The 20,419-nt window shown below is 43.5% G+C and overlaps 1 protein-coding gene across 1 annotated transcript in view; it reads left to right on the top strand.

The window, feature by feature from the left end:
* lama4 (laminin, alpha 4) overlaps positions 1 to 20,419 on the top strand; it is a 216,340-nt gene that overhangs the window by 171,677 nt on the left and 24,244 nt on the right. Inside the window, exon 31 of the mRNA XM_041187778.1 lies at positions 3,257 to 3,409. Coding sequence (XP_041043712.1) covers positions 3,257 to 3,409 — 153 coding nt within the window. The remainder of the gene's footprint in view (positions 1 to 3,256; positions 3,410 to 20,419) is intronic.

The following is a 20,419-nucleotide window of genomic DNA, read 5'->3' as shown; positions in this document are numbered from 1 at the left end:
CTCCAATGAATTAAAAGTTCCAGCCCTGTGATTTGCTGCCTCTAACGAAACTGCTGTCATTTTGAGACACACATAATCCATAGTTGCTTATATTGACTACACTTTCTTCTCTCCAACCCAATCCAGAAGATGGCGTTGTCAACACAACACACTTGAGATAGTCTCAGATTTCAGATTAATTAACTCGATGCATTTATATAAATTAAGCAAGAATGCCACATTTAGAATAGCACAAGCATGCAACATAACAGAAGAAAAGAGCCAAGGACTGGAAATCCATAGCTTTTGATCATGATTGCAGAATAGATCAGAGAAGTTAGGACAGTTTTCCTTAGAGAAGAGAAGGCTGAAAGGAGATCTGACAGAAGTATTCAAAATCATGAAGGGTCTGGACAGAGTACAGAGGGATAAACTGTTCCCACTCATGAAAGAATTAAGAATAAGAGGGCACAGATTAAAGTAATTGGCAAAAGAAGCAAAAGCTATATGAGAAAGAGGTTTTGCACACAAGTGAGTGGTTAACGCCTGGAATATATTGCCTGAGAGTGTGGTGGAGGCGGGTTCAATTGTGGCATTGAAAAGGAAATTAGACTGTTATTTGTAAAGGAAGGATGTGCAGGGTTAAGGGGAGAAGGAAGGAAAATGGTACTAAGTGAAATGCTCATTCACAGAGCTGGTACAGACATGATAGGCTGAATGGTCTCCTTCTGCGCTGAAACAATTCTGTGATCTTGGTAAAGGATTGCTGACTCTGGTTTGACAATTTCAGGAGATTTTGCTGTATGAACTGCCACCTCTGCCACCTTGCCTAGTTTTTGCTCATCTATCAGTCTCCTTATTTAAGGAAGGATGTTAATGCATTGAAAGCAGTTCAGAGAATGTTTACCAGGCTAATACCTGAAATGGGTGGGTTATCTTATGAGGAAGAGTTGGACAGGCTAGCCTTTTTCCCACTGGAGTTTAGAAGAATAGGAGGTGATTTGATTGAAACATATAAGATCCTGAGGGGTCTTGACAGGGTGGATGCAGAGAGGACGTCTCCTCTTGTGGGAGAATCTGGAATTAGGAGCCACTGTTTAAAAATAGGGGTCACCCATTTAAAACAGAGATGAGGTGAAATTTTCACTCAGAGGGTCATGAGTCTTTGGAACCCTCTTCCTGAAATGGTGGTGGAAGCAGAGTCTTTGAATATTTTTAAGGCAGAGGAGGCTAAATTCTTGGTAAGCAAGGGGATGATAGGTTATCAGGACTAAGCGGGATGCAGATCTGAGTTTACAATTAGATCAGCCATGATCTTATCAAATGGCAGAATAGGTTCGGGGGGCACTGAATGGCCTACTCCTGCTTCTTGTTCATGTGCAGCATCTTCCAGTTGGCGAGCAGGGGCGGGGCCCGCTCGCCGACACGTAAAATGATTAATGGACCAGCCCAACCAACCTTAAAGTTGACGGGGAGGCCGGGAGCCCTGGCTGGCTTTGGAAAAAACATGAAACCTCATCCACGGGCGGGATGAGGTTTCATGAGGGTATTTAATTTTTTATGAAATGTTTCAATAAAAGTTATGGACATGTCCCAACTCATGTGACAGTGTCACATGAGGGGGCATGGCAGGGAAAATTTTTTATCACCTTTATTTAAAGATTTCAATCGGAGCTGATCTCCCTGAGGCAGCACTTTGCCTCAGGGAGATCTGTGCGCTCTTTCGCGCACATGCACGAAAGATCCCACTCCCGGCTGAGGGAATGCCCCCTGCCCACACAGGGTGCGCACAGCACTTCCTGGCAGACATCACACTGGGTAGGCCTTAATTAGCCCACCCACATAAAATGGCGGTGCCCCCCCCACCCCCGACCAGGGGCAGCGATCAGAAGGCTGCCCACCCGCGCCCACTCCCGCACCTCCCCCACAACGGGGGGAAAATGTTACCTGCTATGTTCATATATTATTCTTTTAACTGATAAATAAAAATTATTTAGAGAAAATGAAAATAACCCTTTTTTAAAATTCTGCTTTAATTTTTCTCCTGGGTTACTGGCAACAATGCCCAGAAGATTTTTTTTTAATTCCTGGAAACTCTAGGTCCATCCTAGAGTGTTAACAGCCCAATAACCAAGAATATCCAGCCAGGAACCTTCCATGGTGACCTCACTCAACTTTTCAAGGTGGAAGATGTTCCCTCTTTTAAGTAACCTGGGTGGGTGCCATTACCCTGGGATCACATCTTGGACACTCACCAGACAGAAGAGACCACAAAATTTGTGGAGATTGCTTGTCTTTTATAAGGGTGTCCAAAAATTACCAGTCTTCAAAATAAGGCTATGAATCACTTCCAGCCCTGCAATGACTGATGTGACCCTTTCTAATGGGCTTCTCAGCTGCTATTTTCTGCCAGGATGGGGAACAAGGACATTTCTGACCTTGGCATATCATTTCCCCACCACTCTGAGTGAATTTGTTTGGGTGAACAGAGGATCCACCCCAAGTGAGGCCATTTAGAGACTCATGGGAAAAGCTGATATCTGAATCCCAGCTTCTGGGAACATTGGATTTCTTGGATGGAGGCATGTCATGATAAATCCTCACAGTACATCTTCCTTGACAGGTGGGATGGTGAGTATTCCAAGGACTCACTGAGAAGATGGCCAGAAAATAAATGTAGCGCATTTTTTAAAGTGTTTGGCTTCATTTTTCTAATTATTTATATCTACACTGAATTTTGGAAATAGTCTTAAGATTTATATGAGTTAGTGATGACAATAAACATGTGTAAACTTATTTGGCTTTGATTGTAGAAACATAATCCCTTAAGGTTAAATCACCAAATATGTGCAAACTCTAAAATAACTGGGATTCAAAACCACACTTCTTATCTTTTAGCTTGGGAAATGTGTTCTGAAGGATCTGACCTCATATGGCTTTAGCTCTTGCATTATGATGATCAGATGATCACTGACCATCAGGTGTCCCTCTTGGATTAGTTACTCAAAATAAAGCACAAGTGACAACATTTCAATGTATAATTGACCAAATAGGTCAAGAAAAAAGCCCCGTTAAACTGTGAATAAGTAGCTTTTTGTGTGCTTGCCCTAATCTACCATTGTTTTATTAAGTTCCATTGCTTTGAAGATATTAGTTGCAATTCATTTTCACAATGCAGACATCAACAAAATGATATTGAATTCTAGTCCAATGCTTAATGCTCATTGATATATAAAGTAACTTTGTGACATGTAAATTTCCCCTCATTTTTCTTCAGTTGTATGTTAATGGTGGATGACAAAGATAAAACAAAAGATGATTGTCCCGCAGAGGAAACAGTACAACCCAAAGGAAAATTCTACTTTGGAGGCTCACTCCACGATCAGTACGTTAATTTCACAGGCTGCATCAGCAATGTTTATCTCAGCAGGTCAGAGCTTCTTTATTTTGTCATGGACAGATTTTATGTGTTTCTTTTTATTGTCCATAATCAATAGGTTTATATGTAAGGGTGTGTGTTTTCTTACCATTGGAATGATGCCCTAATTTACATAATTTCCAGCAGTAAGCTTTTGTAAGTTTACAGTAAAGAAGGTTATTTATTATCTCACACTTGCCTGGAGGTTTAAAGTGCAACATCTCACTGACTTGACTCTCACACACACTATCGCACACATGGGGCTGCATCTTACCTATTTCGGGCCGACTGGGCAGGAGTGGGCAAGGATGGGCATGGAGAACAATTGCAGCCCATGATGGGCTGCGCGCTGCCATTTTACATGGGTGGGCCAATTAAGACCCGCCCAGCATAACGCGCGGCTGGTAGCACTCAGCGCTACCTGTACGGGTGAGTGGTGGAGGGAGATTCGGGGCCCGGAGTCTTCCGCACTTGCGCTTGAAGGAGGACAGCAATCTCCCTGAGGCATGGAGCTGCCTCAGGGAGAATATGTTGATGAAAACAAATTTGTTGTAAAAATTTATTAAACATGTGCCCTCATGTAACAGTGTCACATGAGCTGGGACGTGTTGTGAGTGTAGCAAAATTTATTACATTATTTCATAAAATGTTCAGGAAACTTCATCCCGCCTGTGGATGAGATTTCCTGAAAAACGCGAAGGCCGCTTGGGTTCTTCGCCTGCCCACCAACCTTAAGGTTGACAGACAGCATTGTTAATAAGGTTAACTACTTTTTTAATTACGTTAATAGGCTGTTGACAGTTCAGCGGGCATGCAGCTGCCTCTGGTATGCGTCCACCAAGCGAAAGATTGAAATGATACATGATGATGTCGGGACATATGCCCAACGTCTTCTCGCGTTATTTTGCGTGTCGGTGTGTAGGGCCCGCCCCTGCAAGCCGAAGGCAATATTATGGCCATAAAGATTAGATACAAATGATGATAAAACAATACAATTCCAATTTTGACTGTCTCAGTTTCTTTTGTGTCAGGCCTGTTATTGCTTAGATGAATTGATACTTTAGTTGGACTGAAGGCCTTGTAAAGCAGAGCATTCTCTGTAGGCTGTGAGGCTTCATGTAGTCAAATTTCCAAGGAGGTTGGTTCCCAGTTGAACTCAGGGTTGAAACAGGTTGATGGGGAATTCCTTCCCAATTTTCAAGGTATTGCTGTTTATTACCTTGGCTGCTTAGATGACTTGCTGTTGATTTGATGGATTTTTCATGGAAGTTACTGCCTTCAAAACAGCTTCTTGCTGTTATTTTTAAAGCAACCAGAAAACATGGCTATCTCATCACATGGCCAATTACAAGTGTAGGACCATTTTCTAAATAAGGTGGGTGGATAGATTGATTATACATGTATGTTGTGGATTTCACACCCTGAAAGTTTGAGAGGGCTAGTATCTTTGTATCTGAATTACCCACTCAATTTGAAGTTACCCTTTAAACTTAGTTTTAGGAAAAGACATTGAGTCAACATCAGTCGGAAAAGTTTCTATTTTTTCCCTATTGAGACAAGGCAGCGTTCAATCCACAAGAGAAGTCAGCTGATCCTTGGGCAGCCATCTTTTTGCAGCCATTTATAGTCAGTTTAAAATATAAAAATTAGTTTGAAGTACCTAATATACTGAGATATGATTACTTTGTCTTCATGGGCTGATTTTTACATTGATCAGGTGGGTGCACACCCGACCCGATCGGGCATGAAATTGTGCAAAATGATGTCGGGCGAACACGCTGACGTCATCGTGCACTCGCGCAATATTTCATTCGGCAGGCACACGCAAAAGGCGGAAGCGTGCCTGCCAACAATTAAGAGGGCAATTAAATTAAGCCCATTAACAGTGCGATTGTCTGCTGTTTTACGTGGCCCGTCAAACCTTACGGTTGGTGAAAAGGCAAACTGGTCCGGCGGCCTTTATATTTTTCATGAAACCTCATCGAAGGGCGGGATGAGGTTTTCATTATGAAATAATATAAAAATAAAAATTTGTGGGTAGTATTTTTATCATCTATATTTTCAGGTGCCTGATGATGATGTTCGGACATTTTTTTTCTGCTTTTTAAAGCTTTATTGGAACATTTTCGGGTCTGCAGGTCCCTGAGGCAGCTCTTTGCATTCAAGGAGCTTTCACTCAGTGCATGCCCATGCCCACCCTCCTCCTGCCTCCACCCTGGCAACACTGAGCTTTTCAGCATGCACATCATGATGGCAGGTCATTAGTTGGCCAGCCAGCGTGAAATCGCGGTCGGGGGCCAATTGTGGTCAGAAGTCCGTTTCCTGGCCGATCCCAGGCACGCCGAACACACCCACCCACCAAACCAGAAATTCAGGCCCATGTGTGTGAGTAACTAGATGGAAAGCTTGGGAAGAACTTATCCCCCGTCGGAGGGGAAGTGCAGGAGCGGACGCACTTCCAATCAGTGACCCCGCTCGGGTGCGCACCGCCAATTTATGTGGGTGGGCCAATTAAGGCCCGCCCAGCGTGATGTCCACCAGGAGGTGCTAATCACTCCCTGTGCAGGCGGTGGGGGGAGGATTCCCTCAGCTGGCAGTGCGTTCTTTTGCACATGCGCACACAAGAGCGCACTCACCTCCCTGAGGCTAAGTGCTGCCTCACGGAAATCGGCTCAGAATTAAAACTTTTAACATAAATGTTTTAAAAATTTGCCTGACTTGTCCGCTCATGTGACACTGTCACAAGAGTTGGGACACGTCCGTCACTTAAACTCAAACCTTTATTAAAAATATTAAGACCCTCATGAAACCTCATCCCGTCCGTCGATGAGGTTTCATGCTTTTTCTGAAGCCCACCAGGGCTCCCAGCCTGCCCGACAACCCTAAGGTTGGACGAGCAGTTCCATTAATTAGGTTAATGACTTTTTAAATGGTCTCAATAGGCTGTTGACAGGTCGGCGGGCGCACAGCTGAGTCGGTTGCGCCCCCGCCAACCTGAAAATGGGGACAACACGGGGTGAAGTCAGGAATTCCGCCCGACATCATCCCGCATTATTTTATGCATTGGCGAGCGGGCCCCGCCCCCGCTCACTGACCTAAAGATCCTGCCCCTTATGATAGTTTCGTTAGAACTACTATCATTACGTGTAATCTTGTTACATTGTTAGTAAAGGACACAAGACCATAGAATGTAGGAGCAGAAGTAGGCCATTCGACCCATCAAATCTGCTCCACCATTCAATGAGATCATAACTGATCTGATAATCTTCAACTCCACTTTCCTGCCTTTTCCCCATAACCCTTGATTCCCTTACTGATTAAAAATCTGTCTCTCTCAGCCTTGAATATACTTAACAACCCAGCCTCTACAGCAATAAAGAATTCCACAGATTCACTTCCCTCTGAGAGAAGAAATTGCTCCTCTAAAATTCCTCCAGCAGTGCTGGGGATTGGGAAGAATAGTTTATAAGAAATCTGCTCAGAGACGGAAAAGTTTTTCAATATTGGTTCCTGGAAAATAAATAGTATATTCTTATCACTCAAATAAAGAAATAGGCTGCCTTTGCTGATATCAGTTACATGTGCAAAATGTGTGCATATGAGATTCAATCCTGACAAGTAGTTCAGAGGGGAGAGAAGCTGAGATGGAATTAGAAGTTAAAACGCTAGTAAGTGAGTCTGGAAGGCAGAGGAAACATAGGCTAGATAAGAAAGAAGTGAGTTTAGCAAGGGTAAATGGAATATATTTTAATGCAAGGAGCTTCAAGAATAAGACAGACGAGCTGAGGGCACAGATAGGCATGTGGGAGTATGGGAACATTCCTAGTTATAGGTTATTCAGATGAGTTGAGAGGGGGATAGAAGATTAGCCGAGGGGCGTGGGGGGTCGCAATACGCAATATTGATCAAGGAATCAATTATGGCAGTGAGGAGGGATGATATCCTGAAAGAATCAGCAAATTAGGCGATATGGTAGAATTAAAAAAAACAAAAGGGGTAAACATGCAGTTGGGTGTGTACTATAGGCACCCAAAAAGTCAGGGAGAGATAGAGGATCAAATATGTAATCAAATTTCAGAGAAGTGTAAGAATACTAGGGCAGTAATAGTAGGGGATTTTAACTACCCAAATATTAATTGGGATAGTTTAGTGTGCAAGGTAGGGAAGGAGCAAAATTCTTAAGCTACATTCAGGAGACCTTTTTTAGCTAGTACGTAGAAAGCCCAACAAGGGATGGGGAAGTTCTGGACCTAATATTCAGAAATGAGCCACAGCAAGTGGAAAGCGTATCAGTAGGGGAGCATTTTGAAGATAGTGACCTTAATCCAGTTAGATTTAGGATAGTTATGGAAAAGAATAAGGTTGGGCTGGGAATAAAAGTTCTAAACTGGGGAAAGGCTAATTTTACTAAACTGAGATATTATTTAGCCCAAGTGGACTGGGAGCAGCTACTTGCAAATAAAACTGTGTCAGAGCAGTGGGAGATATTCAAGGAGGAAATAGTGAGAGTACAGGGCAAATATTTTCTCATAAAGACAAAGAGGGGGACCAAGTCTGGAGAACCATGGATGTCAAGGGTTAGGATAAAGATTAGGATTAAGAAATAAAGAGAAGCTTATGGCAGATACAGAGGGCTCAATATGGCAGTCACTAAAGGAATACAAAAAGTGCAGGGGGGACTCAAAAACGAAATTAGGAAAGGTAAGAAAGTGCATGACAAAGCATTGCTGGGTAGAATAAAGGAAAACCAAAGGGTTTTTATAAAATATATAAAGAGCAAGAGAATAACTAGGGAAAAAATAGGGCTACTTAGGGACCATAGAGATAATCTGTGTGTGGACCCAGAAGACGTGGGTACAGTCCTGAATGAATGCTTTGTGTCGGTCTTCACAATGGAAAAGGACAACACTGTACAGACATCAGGGTGGAGACTGTGAAATATTAGAAGGAATTAACATAAAGAGAGAAGAGGTACTAATGGGTTTAGCGGCCCCAAAATTGGATAAATCCGCAGGTCCGGATGAGAGGTATCCCAGGCTATTGAGGGAGCCAAGGGAAGAGATATCAGTAATTTTCAAATCCTCTCTGGCCACAGGTGAGATGCCAGAGGACTGGAGGATTGCTAACATCATCCCGTTATTAAAAATATGAGGAAGGGATAGTCAGGAAATTACAGGCCAATCAGTCTAACCTCGTTAGTGGGGAAGTTACTAGAAAGAATTCGAAGGATAGAATATATCTGCACTTGGAGAGACATGGATTAATCAGTGATGGTCAGCATGGATTTGTTGAGAGAAGGTCATGTTTGACAAATTTGATTGAATTTTTTTAGGAGGTAACCAGGAGTGTTGATGAGGGTAATGCATTTGATGTGGTCTGCATGGACTTTAACAAGGCTTTTGATAAGGTCCCTCATGGCAGACTGGTCAAGAAAGTAAGACCCCATGGGATCCCAGGCAAAGTGCCAAGTTGGATCCAAAATTGGCTGAGAGGCAGGAAGCAGAGGGTGATGGTAGAGGGATGTTTCTGTGACTGGAAGTCTGTTTCCAGTGGGGTTCCACAGGGCTTGATGCGGGAACCCTTCCTGTTTGTGGCGTACAAAAATGATTTGGACTTAAATGTAGGGGGGTATGATCGAGAAGTTTGTGAATGACACAAAAATTGATAGGGTAGTAAATAGGTGAGGAGGATAGCCATAAACTGCAGGAGGATATCAATGGACTAGTCAGGTGAGCAGAGCAAGTGGAATTCAGCCCAGAAAAGTGTGAGGTAAAGCACTTGGGGAGGGCTAACAAGGCAAGGTATTACACTCTGAATAGTAGGACCCTGGAAAATACTGAAGATCAGAGGGACTTTGATGTGCATATCCACAGATCCCTGAAAACAGCAGGGCAGGTAAATTAGGTGGTTAAGAAGGCATATGGGATACTTGCCTTTATTGGCCAAGGCATAGAATACAAGAGCAGGGAGGTTATGCTGGAACTGTATAAAACACCGGTTAGGCCACAACACCACATGCATTTCTGATGAGCACATTACAGGAAGGATGTGATTGCACTGGAGAGGATGCAAAGGAGATTTACCAGGACGCTGCCTGGGCTGCAGTGTCTGAGCTAAGAGAAAAAAATGTATAGGCTGATGTTGTTTTCCTTGGAGCAGCGAAGGTTGAGGGAACCTGATAGAGGTGTGTAAGATTATGAGGGGCATAGATAGAGTGGATACGAAGGCACTTTTTCCATTAGTAGAGGGGTCAATAACCAGCAGGCATAGATTTAAGGTAAGAGGTAGAAAGCTAAGAGGGTGGTTGAGGAGAAACTTTTTCACCCAGAGGGTGGTTGGAGTCTGGAACTCAATGCCTGAAAGGGTGAGTCAGAAACTCTTGTAGCATTTAAGAAGTATTTAGATATTCACTTGCATTGCCACAGCCTCCAGGGCTATGGGCCAAGCGCTGGAAAATGGGATTAGTGTGGCCAGATCTTTGTTGACCGGCGCAGACATAATGGGCCAAATGGCCACCTTCTGTGCTGTAAATGTCAATGAGTCTGAGTTATGGAAAGACAATAATCCAACTTTTCATGATGAAATTGGCTTTTAGCCTTCAATACATCTGATCTGAGTGCTTTTCTGTCATTTATTTTTTCAAATAAACTCTTTCTCTCTCTCTCTCTCTCAAAATCAGGTAGAACAGTCAACTGTCTTGGTTATTCAGCCATAATGGTGGTTTCATTGAAGTTAGCCATCATTGGCAAATAAAATAGATACTTTCTTAAAAAGATACAGATATTGCAACTTAACGTTTACTTTTAATCGGCTTGTACAATGTAATTTAAATACAAAATGTTGCTTTGTGATATACGTAGGGCAGAAATTTTCCGTCGGCGAGCAGGGGGTGGGGTCCACTTGCCAACGCGTAAAATGATGCGCGGTGACATCGGGCGGAACTCCCGACGTCATCGCGCCCCATTTAAATTTTTAGGTAGGCGAGGGTGCAGCTAAATCAGTTGTGCACCCGCCAACCTGTCAATGGCCAATTGAGGCCATTGACCAAGTCATTGAAGCAATTAATGGACCTGCCATCCAACCTTAAGGTTGGTGGGCAGGCCAGGAGCCCAGGTGGGCTTCAGAAAAAGCATGAAATCTCATTCACGGGTGGGATGAGGTTTCATGTAGGTTTTAAAAAAATTAATTAAAGTTTTTTTAAAAGTTATGCACATGTCCCAATTCATGTTACAACGTTACATGAGGGGATATGTTAGGGAATTTTTTTTCTTTGTTTTTAATATTTTGACAGCAGAGCTGATCTCCCTGAGGCTGCACTTAGCCTCAGGGAGATGAGTGCGCTCTTTTGTGCGCATGTGCAAAGGAGTGCACTCTCAGGTTTAGGGATTCCCCCCCCCACCACCTGCACAGGGAGCACATAGCACTTCCTTGCAGGCATCACACTGGGCGGGCCTTAATTGGCCCACCCACGTAAAATGGAGGCATGCCCGCCTCCACGTGCCACTCTTAAACTCCCCCCCCCCCCGCCAACACGGGGAAAATTCTGCCCGTAGTTAATTGTATTAAAATAATTATTTTAGGCAGAATTAATGCAAATTATAAATCCTCTCAAAAACAACTTGCCTAATAGTAAACAGGCAGTCTGTCCCATCTGATTAACCTTTGAGGGGAATTTTATGCCAGCGGGATTTTACGGCCCCACCAAAGTCAATGGAGTTTAGAATTTCTCACCCCATTTTAGGGCCCCCCGCCATGATGGGGCCGTAAAATTCCGGCCTGTAGGTTTTCCTAGCCAGAATTGAAAAAGACAAAACTGAAGAAAAATATTAAGCAATTTTGCTTTATTCCAACTTTGTCAACTAAAGTATGGTGTACTTAGAGCTGGATGTTGCGGCCCCGTGACAGACAGAATCGGGGGGAATTACTCGTCGCCAAGTGGAAAACGCACCTCTGTTTCTGCCTTTGGAAATTTTTACTGGGACAGGAAAGCGGCGGGCTGTGAACTTGACACGTGTGGGTTTAGAAGCCAATGGCAGCATTGTGCAAGTGGGCACTCTTGATCTTCTGGAATTTTCATGGAGGCAGCCGCAATTTGAAAGCAGTCCTACATCATGTCAGCAAAGTGGAGTCACGAACACCACAGAAAGGCCAGTCAGATGGCAACCAAATTTTTTCACAATCTGAATATTAATCATTGTCGTGCCTTAAAATCATCAGAACTTTGCCCAAGAGCTTGCTGGAGTTTCACAAGGGAGCGAAAGAAGCAGGATGAGGTCCTTGTCACCTCAGGGCTGTGTGCACAACTGTCACCAATGGAGCATCTCTGCCAATAAGACCATCAATAGAGTGCAGTGAGAAGTGGGTCCAGCTCCCTCACACTTTCAAGCCATTGAAGCAGCGCAGCAGCAGCATGTAACACAAGGAAGAGTGCCTGGATAGCAGGAGGCACACCAAAGGAGCCACTGCCAAAGAGAAAGACCAGACACTACTCAAAGCAAACGATACACCACAACATGCCCCTCGTAAAACTAGAGGATCTTATTTTAAATTAAACTATCCTAACAAAAACATTTGTACATCAAGTCATTACTTAGAGTTGAGCCTGTCTATTTTGTCCAAATACAGAAAAAGTCTTTGCGGCATGGGCAAGGATTTTCCACACAGCGTCATGCTTCTCGCCCGCCATGCCCGAGCGAGAAATAGCGCACGATGACATCAGGCGAGCGTCCTGAGGTCATGGTGCACTCATGCAAATTTCCAGTCAGCGGGCATGCGCGAGGGTTGGCAGTGTCCCCGCCGACAGTTAAGGTGCCTATTGAGACCATTAATCAATTAATTAACATATATTTTTTGCTACCTGTCCAATATTACAGTTGGTGGGCGGGCCAATCGGCCAGGCGGCCTTTGGACTTTTTAGGAAACCTCATCCATAGGTGGGATGAGGTTTCTGATATTCATTTTTTTTTAAATGCTTTGCAAGAATTTTTACTATGGGCAGAAATTTTCGCTCAGCAGGTAGACATGCGCCTGACCTGTTCGAGCATGAAAAGGCGTGTTGAAGTCAGCCGAACATGCCAACGTCAACGTGCACTCGCGCAATAGTTCGGTCAGAGGTTGCACACCGGAGTTGGCAGCGCACCTGTCAACAATTAAAAGGCCTGTTAAGGTCATTAAAAAATCAATTAAATTAAATTTTTGGCTGCCCATCCAACCTAATGGTTGGCAGGTAGGCGATAAGGCCAACTGATCTTTGCATTTTTTTTGGAAACCTCATCCACGGGTGGAATGAGGTTACCAAAAGCAAATCAAAATATAATAAAAGTTTTACAATTCAATTAGTAACATGTGCCTGCTCATGTGACAGTGTCACATGAGAGGGCATGTTTTATTACATTTTAATTTTCTTTATTTTCTTTCTTTAACAATACTTCATCCCCATCGGTCGGGAACGGACGGGGTTGGGCGCGGAGCCGATCACCGTCCACGATCGGCTGCGTGCTGCCATTTTACATGAGTAGGCCAATTAAGGCCTGACCAGCATGACATGCATCCAGAAGCACTCAGTGCTACCTGTGCGGGTGGGGGGAGGAGGGAGAGTCGGGGCCTGCGCTCTTTCGTAAATGCACGCAAAAGAGCTCAGAAACCTCTCTGAGGCACAAAGCTGCCTCTGGGAGATGAATCTCATTATGAAACATTGGAAAAATGAAAATGAAATTATTCAGACATGTCCCCTCATGTGACAGTGTCACATGAGCTGGGACATGTTTATGAATTTTGATAAAAAATTTTATTTCATTAATAAATCCTGCATGAAATCTCATCCCGCCTGTGGATGAGGATTCAGGAAAAATGCAAAGGTTGGACAGGCAGCCCTGACAATTACTTTAATTAGCTTATTAATGGCCTTAACAGGGCCTTTGACAGTTTGGTAGGCGCACAGCCAAATCCGGTGCACGCCCACCAAACTAAAGAACAGAATGACGCACGGTGACATCGGGGCACACGCCCGACATCACCATGCATCATTTTACACGCTGGCGTGCAGGGGCGGGCCCCACATGCCAAACAAGATTCTGCCCATAGATTTTAAAAGACCCAGGCAAAGTAACACGATACCCTGAACAGTCTAATTCAAAGTGAGTTTTCTTCACTTCAGTTCTGTAGGCAACAACTTGAGGCTTAGGGGCTGGGGTCTTCTCACACTTGTTAGATCTTAGAACTCCTTTTTCTTTTATATAACCTAATCTCCTTTATACAGGTTTCTCCATTTTGAATGTAAATCCCATTGTCCCAATATGTCTTTTCAACTATATTTTTCCAATAATAAAAATCTTTCATAGTACCAATTTTATCAGTAAGCTTTGGGAAAAATAAACACACTGGCTTCTTCTGGCTAAGTGTAACATTTCACTACCTCTTTTGAAATTCAAATTACTCTGGTTTATCTAAAAATGCAAATTTTCCTTTTACACCTCACATTCTAAAACTTCAGCCATGTTTACCTATTTAACATTTCAAACCTAGCTTCTTGTCTTGATACCCCAAAGCCCTCAGACCAGCTGTCTTTAATTCAATGAATTCTCACACACCACACATGACTCCTACCTTACAATAGATTCCAAAACATAATGAAAATTATTATATTTTCCTGACAGTAACTGTTTGATCTGCATTGGTCTTGATAAAGGTGGTATGAGATTGTTGTCACAATTTGGGTGTTTGATTAAAACCTAATCTCCAATTTGAAATTGCCGTTTCCTTATGTGTGTTCGTTTGTTGAAGTACATTTTTACTTTACCTTATCACTTTGCAATTTATTCTGCTTTTACTCTGACATTCACACTGGATAGTGGTGATGTCTTAAGAACGATCAGTGGCATGTGACAGTTACAACCAGTCATAAGTTCAGTCAGTATCTTCATTCAGGGAGTGTAGGGTGGATCAATGTGTGTGAAGTAGGATATGAATGGAATGTTCAAACATTTTTCATTTCAATATATTAGCTTTCGGACTGTCCTTTATGACTGTTGAATTATTTCATGCCACCATTTCATCGTGAGTTGTAGGGCCAACAATCTTCAGCTGCTTCATCAATGACCTTCCTTCCATCATAAGGTCAGAAGTGGTGATGTTTGCTGATGATTGCACAATGCTCAGCACTGTTCACGACTCCTCAGATACTGAAGCAGTCCATGTCTAAATGCAGCAAGACCTGGACAATAACAAGGCTCAGGCTGACAAGTGGCAAGTAACATTTGTGCCATACAAATGCCAGACAATGAACATCTTCAACAAGAAAGAATCTAACCATTGCCCCTTGACATTCAAAGGCACTGCCATCACTGAATCCCCCGCTATCAGCATCCTGGGAGTTACCATTGACCAGAAACTGAACTGGACTAGCCACATAAATACTGTGGCTACAAGAGCAGGTCAGAGATTAGGATTCACCTCCTGACTCCCCAGAGCCTGTCCACAATCTACAAGGCACAAGTTAGGACTGTGATGGAATACTCAGAATCACAGAATCACACAGTGCAGAAGAGGCCCTTCAGCCCATCAAGTCTGCACTGACATGTGAGAAACACCTGACCTACCTACCTAATCCCATTTACCAGCACTTGACCCATAGCTTTGAATGTTATGATGTGCCAAGTGCTCATCCAGGTACTTTTTAAAGGATGTGAGGCAACCTGCCTCCACCACCCTCCCAGGCAGTGCATTCCAGACCGTCACCACCCTCTGGATAAAAAAGTTTTTCCTCACATCCCCCCTAAATCTCCTGCCCCTCACCTTGAACTTATATCCCCACTTGCCTGGATGAGTGCAATTCCCACAACACTCAAGAAGCTTGACACCATTCAAGACAAAGCAGCTGCTTGATTGGCACCCCATCCACAAACATTCACTCCCTCCACCACCAATAAACTGTGGCAGCAGTGTGTACCATCTACAAGATGCACAACTGAAACTCAACTAGGCTCCTTAGGCAGTACCTTCCAAAACCACTACCGTTACCCATCTAGAAGGACAAGGGCAGTGGATACATGGGAACACCACCACCTGGAAGTTCCCCTCCAAGTCACTCATCATCCTGACTTGGAAATATATTGCTGTTCCTTCACTGTCGCCGGATCAAAATCCTGGAACTCCCTCCCTAACAGAACTATGCATATACCTACACAACAGGGACAGCAGCAGTTCAAGAAGGCAGCTCATCACCAATTAAAGATGGACAATAAATGCTGGACTAGCCAGCGAAGTTCACATCCCGTAAATGAATTTAAAACAAAATTATGTCAGATGGTGACAAATTTAGTGTCTTGCCAGGAACTCTTTAGCCAGCACTTGGTGCTGGGTGCAGAGAGTGAACTTTCTACTATAGAGAAGCATCTGCCCATGTTCACAAGTGTAGATGCAGGCTGCTTTCCATTCTCCAGCAGAGTATTTGCTTTCAGTTTCCAACAATGGGCTTCATTTGTAAGTGGTTGGCTGTTCACTTCTCCCATGCTTACAGCTTCTTGCTTCAGTTTAGTTTCTCTTTCTCAGTTACCAAACTCAGGCTGAACTAACTGCACGCAGAATAGTGATGAGATAACAGACACACAATTACTCACCAAACAATTGAACAATTAACCATTATCCAGCATGTGATTCTCCATAAGGTTGGTCACTCTCTGATGGGAGGAACTCATGCAATTGAAGGTCCGAGATATGGTTGAGCTCATCTGCTCCATGGCAGCCTGCTGGTCATGAACTCTCACAGCCTCACGGAACACTAACAGATGACTACACATCTGCTGTTGCTGCTCCAAGTACTGAACCCCAACCTTTGCCTCCTGTACCCCTTCTTCACTGCCCAGCTGACAGGAGGGGAGCAGTCCCTGTGCTGAGCTGCTGTGCTCACTTATAGAACTGTCCTTTGATCTGCGGCTGTATGACAGAGTGCAGACACTTGCAGGGGAGAGCAGAGACAGTGGGCCAGCAGTACATCAGTGTTGGGTGACTAAGGCAGCAGAGTGAGGACTCAGAGGAGCCTATAATGCGTTGGGAGTTTACTGAGAGTTCTTTCATGCTGTGTCAACAGGAGCAGCAACCTCTTGGCCAGCAAAGACATGAAAAATGAAAAAGCATTCTCAAATTCCAACTTCAGGCAGCACTTCCAAAGCACCTTGGTCAGTTTCAATCAGAAGCGTACACAGTTTACTTGCCGCACAACGATGATGGCTAAGGCAGTCCTGGTATCGTACCTGCACTGAGATCAGCCTACCTCCACCTCTGTTTCCAACTCCATCTTACCGCTGGAAACAGGCCCATCTTGTCCCGCATGAAGATCCCTTCTGCTGGCACTGCCAGGGTGGAGGCAGGAGTTTTGCATTGGAAGCAATCCCAACTCTCCATTCCCACCTGCAATGGGAAAGTCCAGCCCTTCATGTAAGGCTTTGCATAAGTAACTGTATTAAAATTCAAGATGCAGAACTTCCTTCCCAACTTGACTAAAAGCACAGTCATTCCAAAATATGTCACTTTGCTACATTTCCAGTGAGTAGCCTGGAACTAAAATATGTTGTAACTGTAGCTGTGCAAGTTCTAGATGACCCTGAAATATTCTCCTCAAACTAGTAGCCTAACATGGAATGCAGTCTGCAGTCTGTACTTCGTTTCTTAAATACAAAGGAAACCCACTAGATACAGCTCATTTCAATTACTTCAGATACAATTTGAAAGTTCATGTATCATGTTATTCTGGTGGTTTTTTTACCCAGAAAAAAAGGGACATTACTTTAGCTACTTCTAGTAATAACTTCCCAAAGAGGTTTTGAGCTATTAGTGTGCAGCTGAGGAGGAGGATGAATCATTAAAAAAAATACGAGAGTTGTGGTCACAGATGTGCTGTTTCTGGCCTACTGTCTTTTTCAAATATCAGCAGAAATAAAGTTCGTGATCTCAAGTCCTAGGCTTATTTCCAGAAAGGCGTAGGTCTGTGATGAAATTTTGTGTTGGAAACAATCGTAAAACTTAGTGTGGCAATTTTGACTTTGTGCAGTAATGTGAAACGGGTGACAGTAAATCGACAGCCCATTTAACATCCCTATTGATTTTATTTTATTTCTGTGAGCTCCAGTTTTTCATACAAAAAAAGGATTGAATTACGAACTATGATTCTAAAAAATACTGGTAATTTTTTTCCATCCCATGTGGTTAAAACAGAATTTAACTTATTTGATTGCTGTAAAATACTGACCTTGATCATGGTCATATGCTCGTGACTTTTTGAGCTCCTTGTTTCTTTGGACCAATTAGAAGCCATTTCACAGAATCACAGAATCACACAATGCAGAAGAGGCCCTTCAGCCCATTGAGTCTGCACTGACAAGTTTGCCAACTTTTGCATATATATATATATATATATATATATGTATGCATATAAATATATATATCAGTTATGATCTCAAAGAGTCTTGCTTAACGAAAGACGCTGAAGGCATTTGTGGAGATCTGCCACATGAAATTTTGGCTGTGGTCTCAAAACTATCCTAGGGTGTTGCCTTGGAACATCTGCTGGTTGTATGTCAGTTGAAAGAGCCTGAAACTATAACATGTTGTTCCTGTAGCTGTGTAAGTTCTGCATGACTCTCCCCAGGCTTGTAATCTAATATGGAATGCAGTCTGTACTTTAACTTCTTGGATCTAGGCCTAAAGAAATGCTTTTTGAACAATCAGAGGTCAAGATCTCTCTTTGTTCTGAGCTGTTCCTATTCATTATTGTCAACAGAATGATCTTCCAATAGATGATATATTGCAGTAAATTTATGCACTAAACTTTACACAAGCTTCACAGTTTTGGAAAATATGAGATGCTGGGATCAGGAGACAACAAAAGTAAATGTCGTGGATGCTGGTTTCTGCAAAAGGTCTCCAGGCTGAAATATAAGTTTTGAAATCTGGTAACTACTGTTAAGGGCAAGTTAACTCCGAAACTCTGCCCAAAGTATGGTCTTCATAGGCCATCAATATAATGGCAAATGGACACATCAACTTAAATGCTTTACTGTCTAAACAAAACCAAAATGTTGCTAAAGATAACCAAGTTTTGCTTTCAATTTTTTAATGGGCTTAGGGAGAGTCAAAACAATCAAACTATGCAAAAATGTAGAAAACATGAACTGTTTGAATGGCAGGGATCCTGTCAGGCTGACAGGGGTTTCACCCACTGGTCAGAGAACTGGTGGGGTACTCCCGTGAGTACCATGGGGGAGGGCCAACACAATCAACTTCCTTTCAGGCACCAGCGTCCACCATCAGGTCTTCCCCATAACTGAGGTCACCAGCACAGAAAGTCCCACCAGCCAAGAGCTAATAGGAGGTCTGTAGCTCCTCATGTCGGCAGCGCCTGCGAAAGGGGTGTTTACTGGCAGCAGTGCACTCACAGAGGCCCTGGATCATTGTGCAACCCGAGGCCACAGATGCATGAGGGCAAAATGGGGATCACAAGGTGGGGTGGAGAAACCAGGGGTGTCGGAAGCAAGGGCAGGGGCTGGTTTTCAATGGCCACTCTCTTGCCCGGCCCCTCCAGAATGCCTGATAGCAAGGGATCTCCCCCACCCCGTAACCCTGGGAGACCACTGGTAGCATGAGACCACTAACTTGGGGTGCACTTGGGCACAGGACCCGTGATGGGGACGAAAAGGTGCAAACTGGATCTGGGGGCCAGGAGGCCTGGGCTCATTGTCATAAATGGAGCTCTCATCATTGTCTAAACTGAGGAGACAGAGCTACAGACCTCTCTCTCCCTCATGCTGATCGGTCTGTAAAGGCCATCTAGCAATGCACTTCAATTTATATATTAAAAAGAAATGAACAAGTTATAATGTATGAACAGATCTGCAGGTGTACTGCCAAGGTCTTTCTTTATAAACTCTCATGTTATCTTCCCTTGAGGTTGCTAAGACCTGTTGAATACACTCTACTGGGGTAACCAATGAGACAAGATAAGTCTGTGCATTCAGTGCTTAAGATAGTCACTGCTCCAGCTCCTCCAATCACAGTTGGCTTCCTCCTGCTCTTGCCACTCATCCAGAGACAAAATCAATGATTGGAGGAGCAGCAAGGGCAGGAGAGAGAGATCTTGTGATTAGACCAGTTATTCTGGCCATTCTCGCTGGCCAGCATGCAGGAGTCTTTCAGCTGCACTGAACGATTTGTGATGACATCTTTCAGGAGGCCAAGGAGAGAAAATAGAAAATGAAGCAACAGGAGGGTGCCTCCACCAGTAACGAGGCCAGAGCAGGGCCAGGGGAACTGTCACTTAGCTTCAGGCCAGGTCAGACCCAGCTGTCATCGATGTGAGCAGCATGAGCCACCCCCAGGGAAATGTAACTTCACTTCTCGTGATACTGAGCTATCCAGAGCAAGGTGTGGGAGTGCTGTGTCAGTGTATCCAGGGAGGGAGGAGGGAGCTTAGGTAGCAGCAAGTAAATGGGACTGTCTCCTCTCCTCGACCACACCCCCCACTCTCTTTCCCTTCCACCACTCTCCAACAATGAAACAATGCAAGCTGCAGCATGGAGACAGTCTTTCTTTTCTATATAGAACAGGTAGTCGAAATACATAAAACAGGACTTGAAAAGTTGTCTTGCAATCTGGGTTGCAAATATTGAATTTTTCCTCCAAATATGAATTTGCTGCCACTGTGTACATATGGCGCAGTGTACAGAACATGTTAATGAAGCAGTCACCGAAATCAATCTTATCATCTGCACAGTGTTATAAATAGGATATTTTCCTGTCAAAGTAACAATATTGCACAATGCTGTTAAAAGAAAATTTGTACATTCTGGTTTGTTTAATAGTCGCAGTAGGATCACTTGTAGGACATACACAAACTAATGTTACATTCTATTGTTGCCACTCAATATTAATGTCCTATGCTGCACATCTATTGTTATTTGTATTTGTTACTAGATGCCATCAATGGGTGTTATCATTTTACTGGGACATTTTTGTGATTGTTTGGTAAAT

The sequence above is a fragment of the Carcharodon carcharias genome, chromosome 5, assembly GCF_017639515.1.
Source record: "Carcharodon carcharias isolate sCarCar2 chromosome 5, sCarCar2.pri, whole genome shotgun sequence".
Taxonomy (NCBI): Eukaryota; Metazoa; Chordata; class Chondrichthyes; order Lamniformes; family Lamnidae; genus Carcharodon; species Carcharodon carcharias.
Note: the sequence above shows the minus strand (reverse complement) of the source record. Positions and strands in the feature narration are given on the sequence as shown.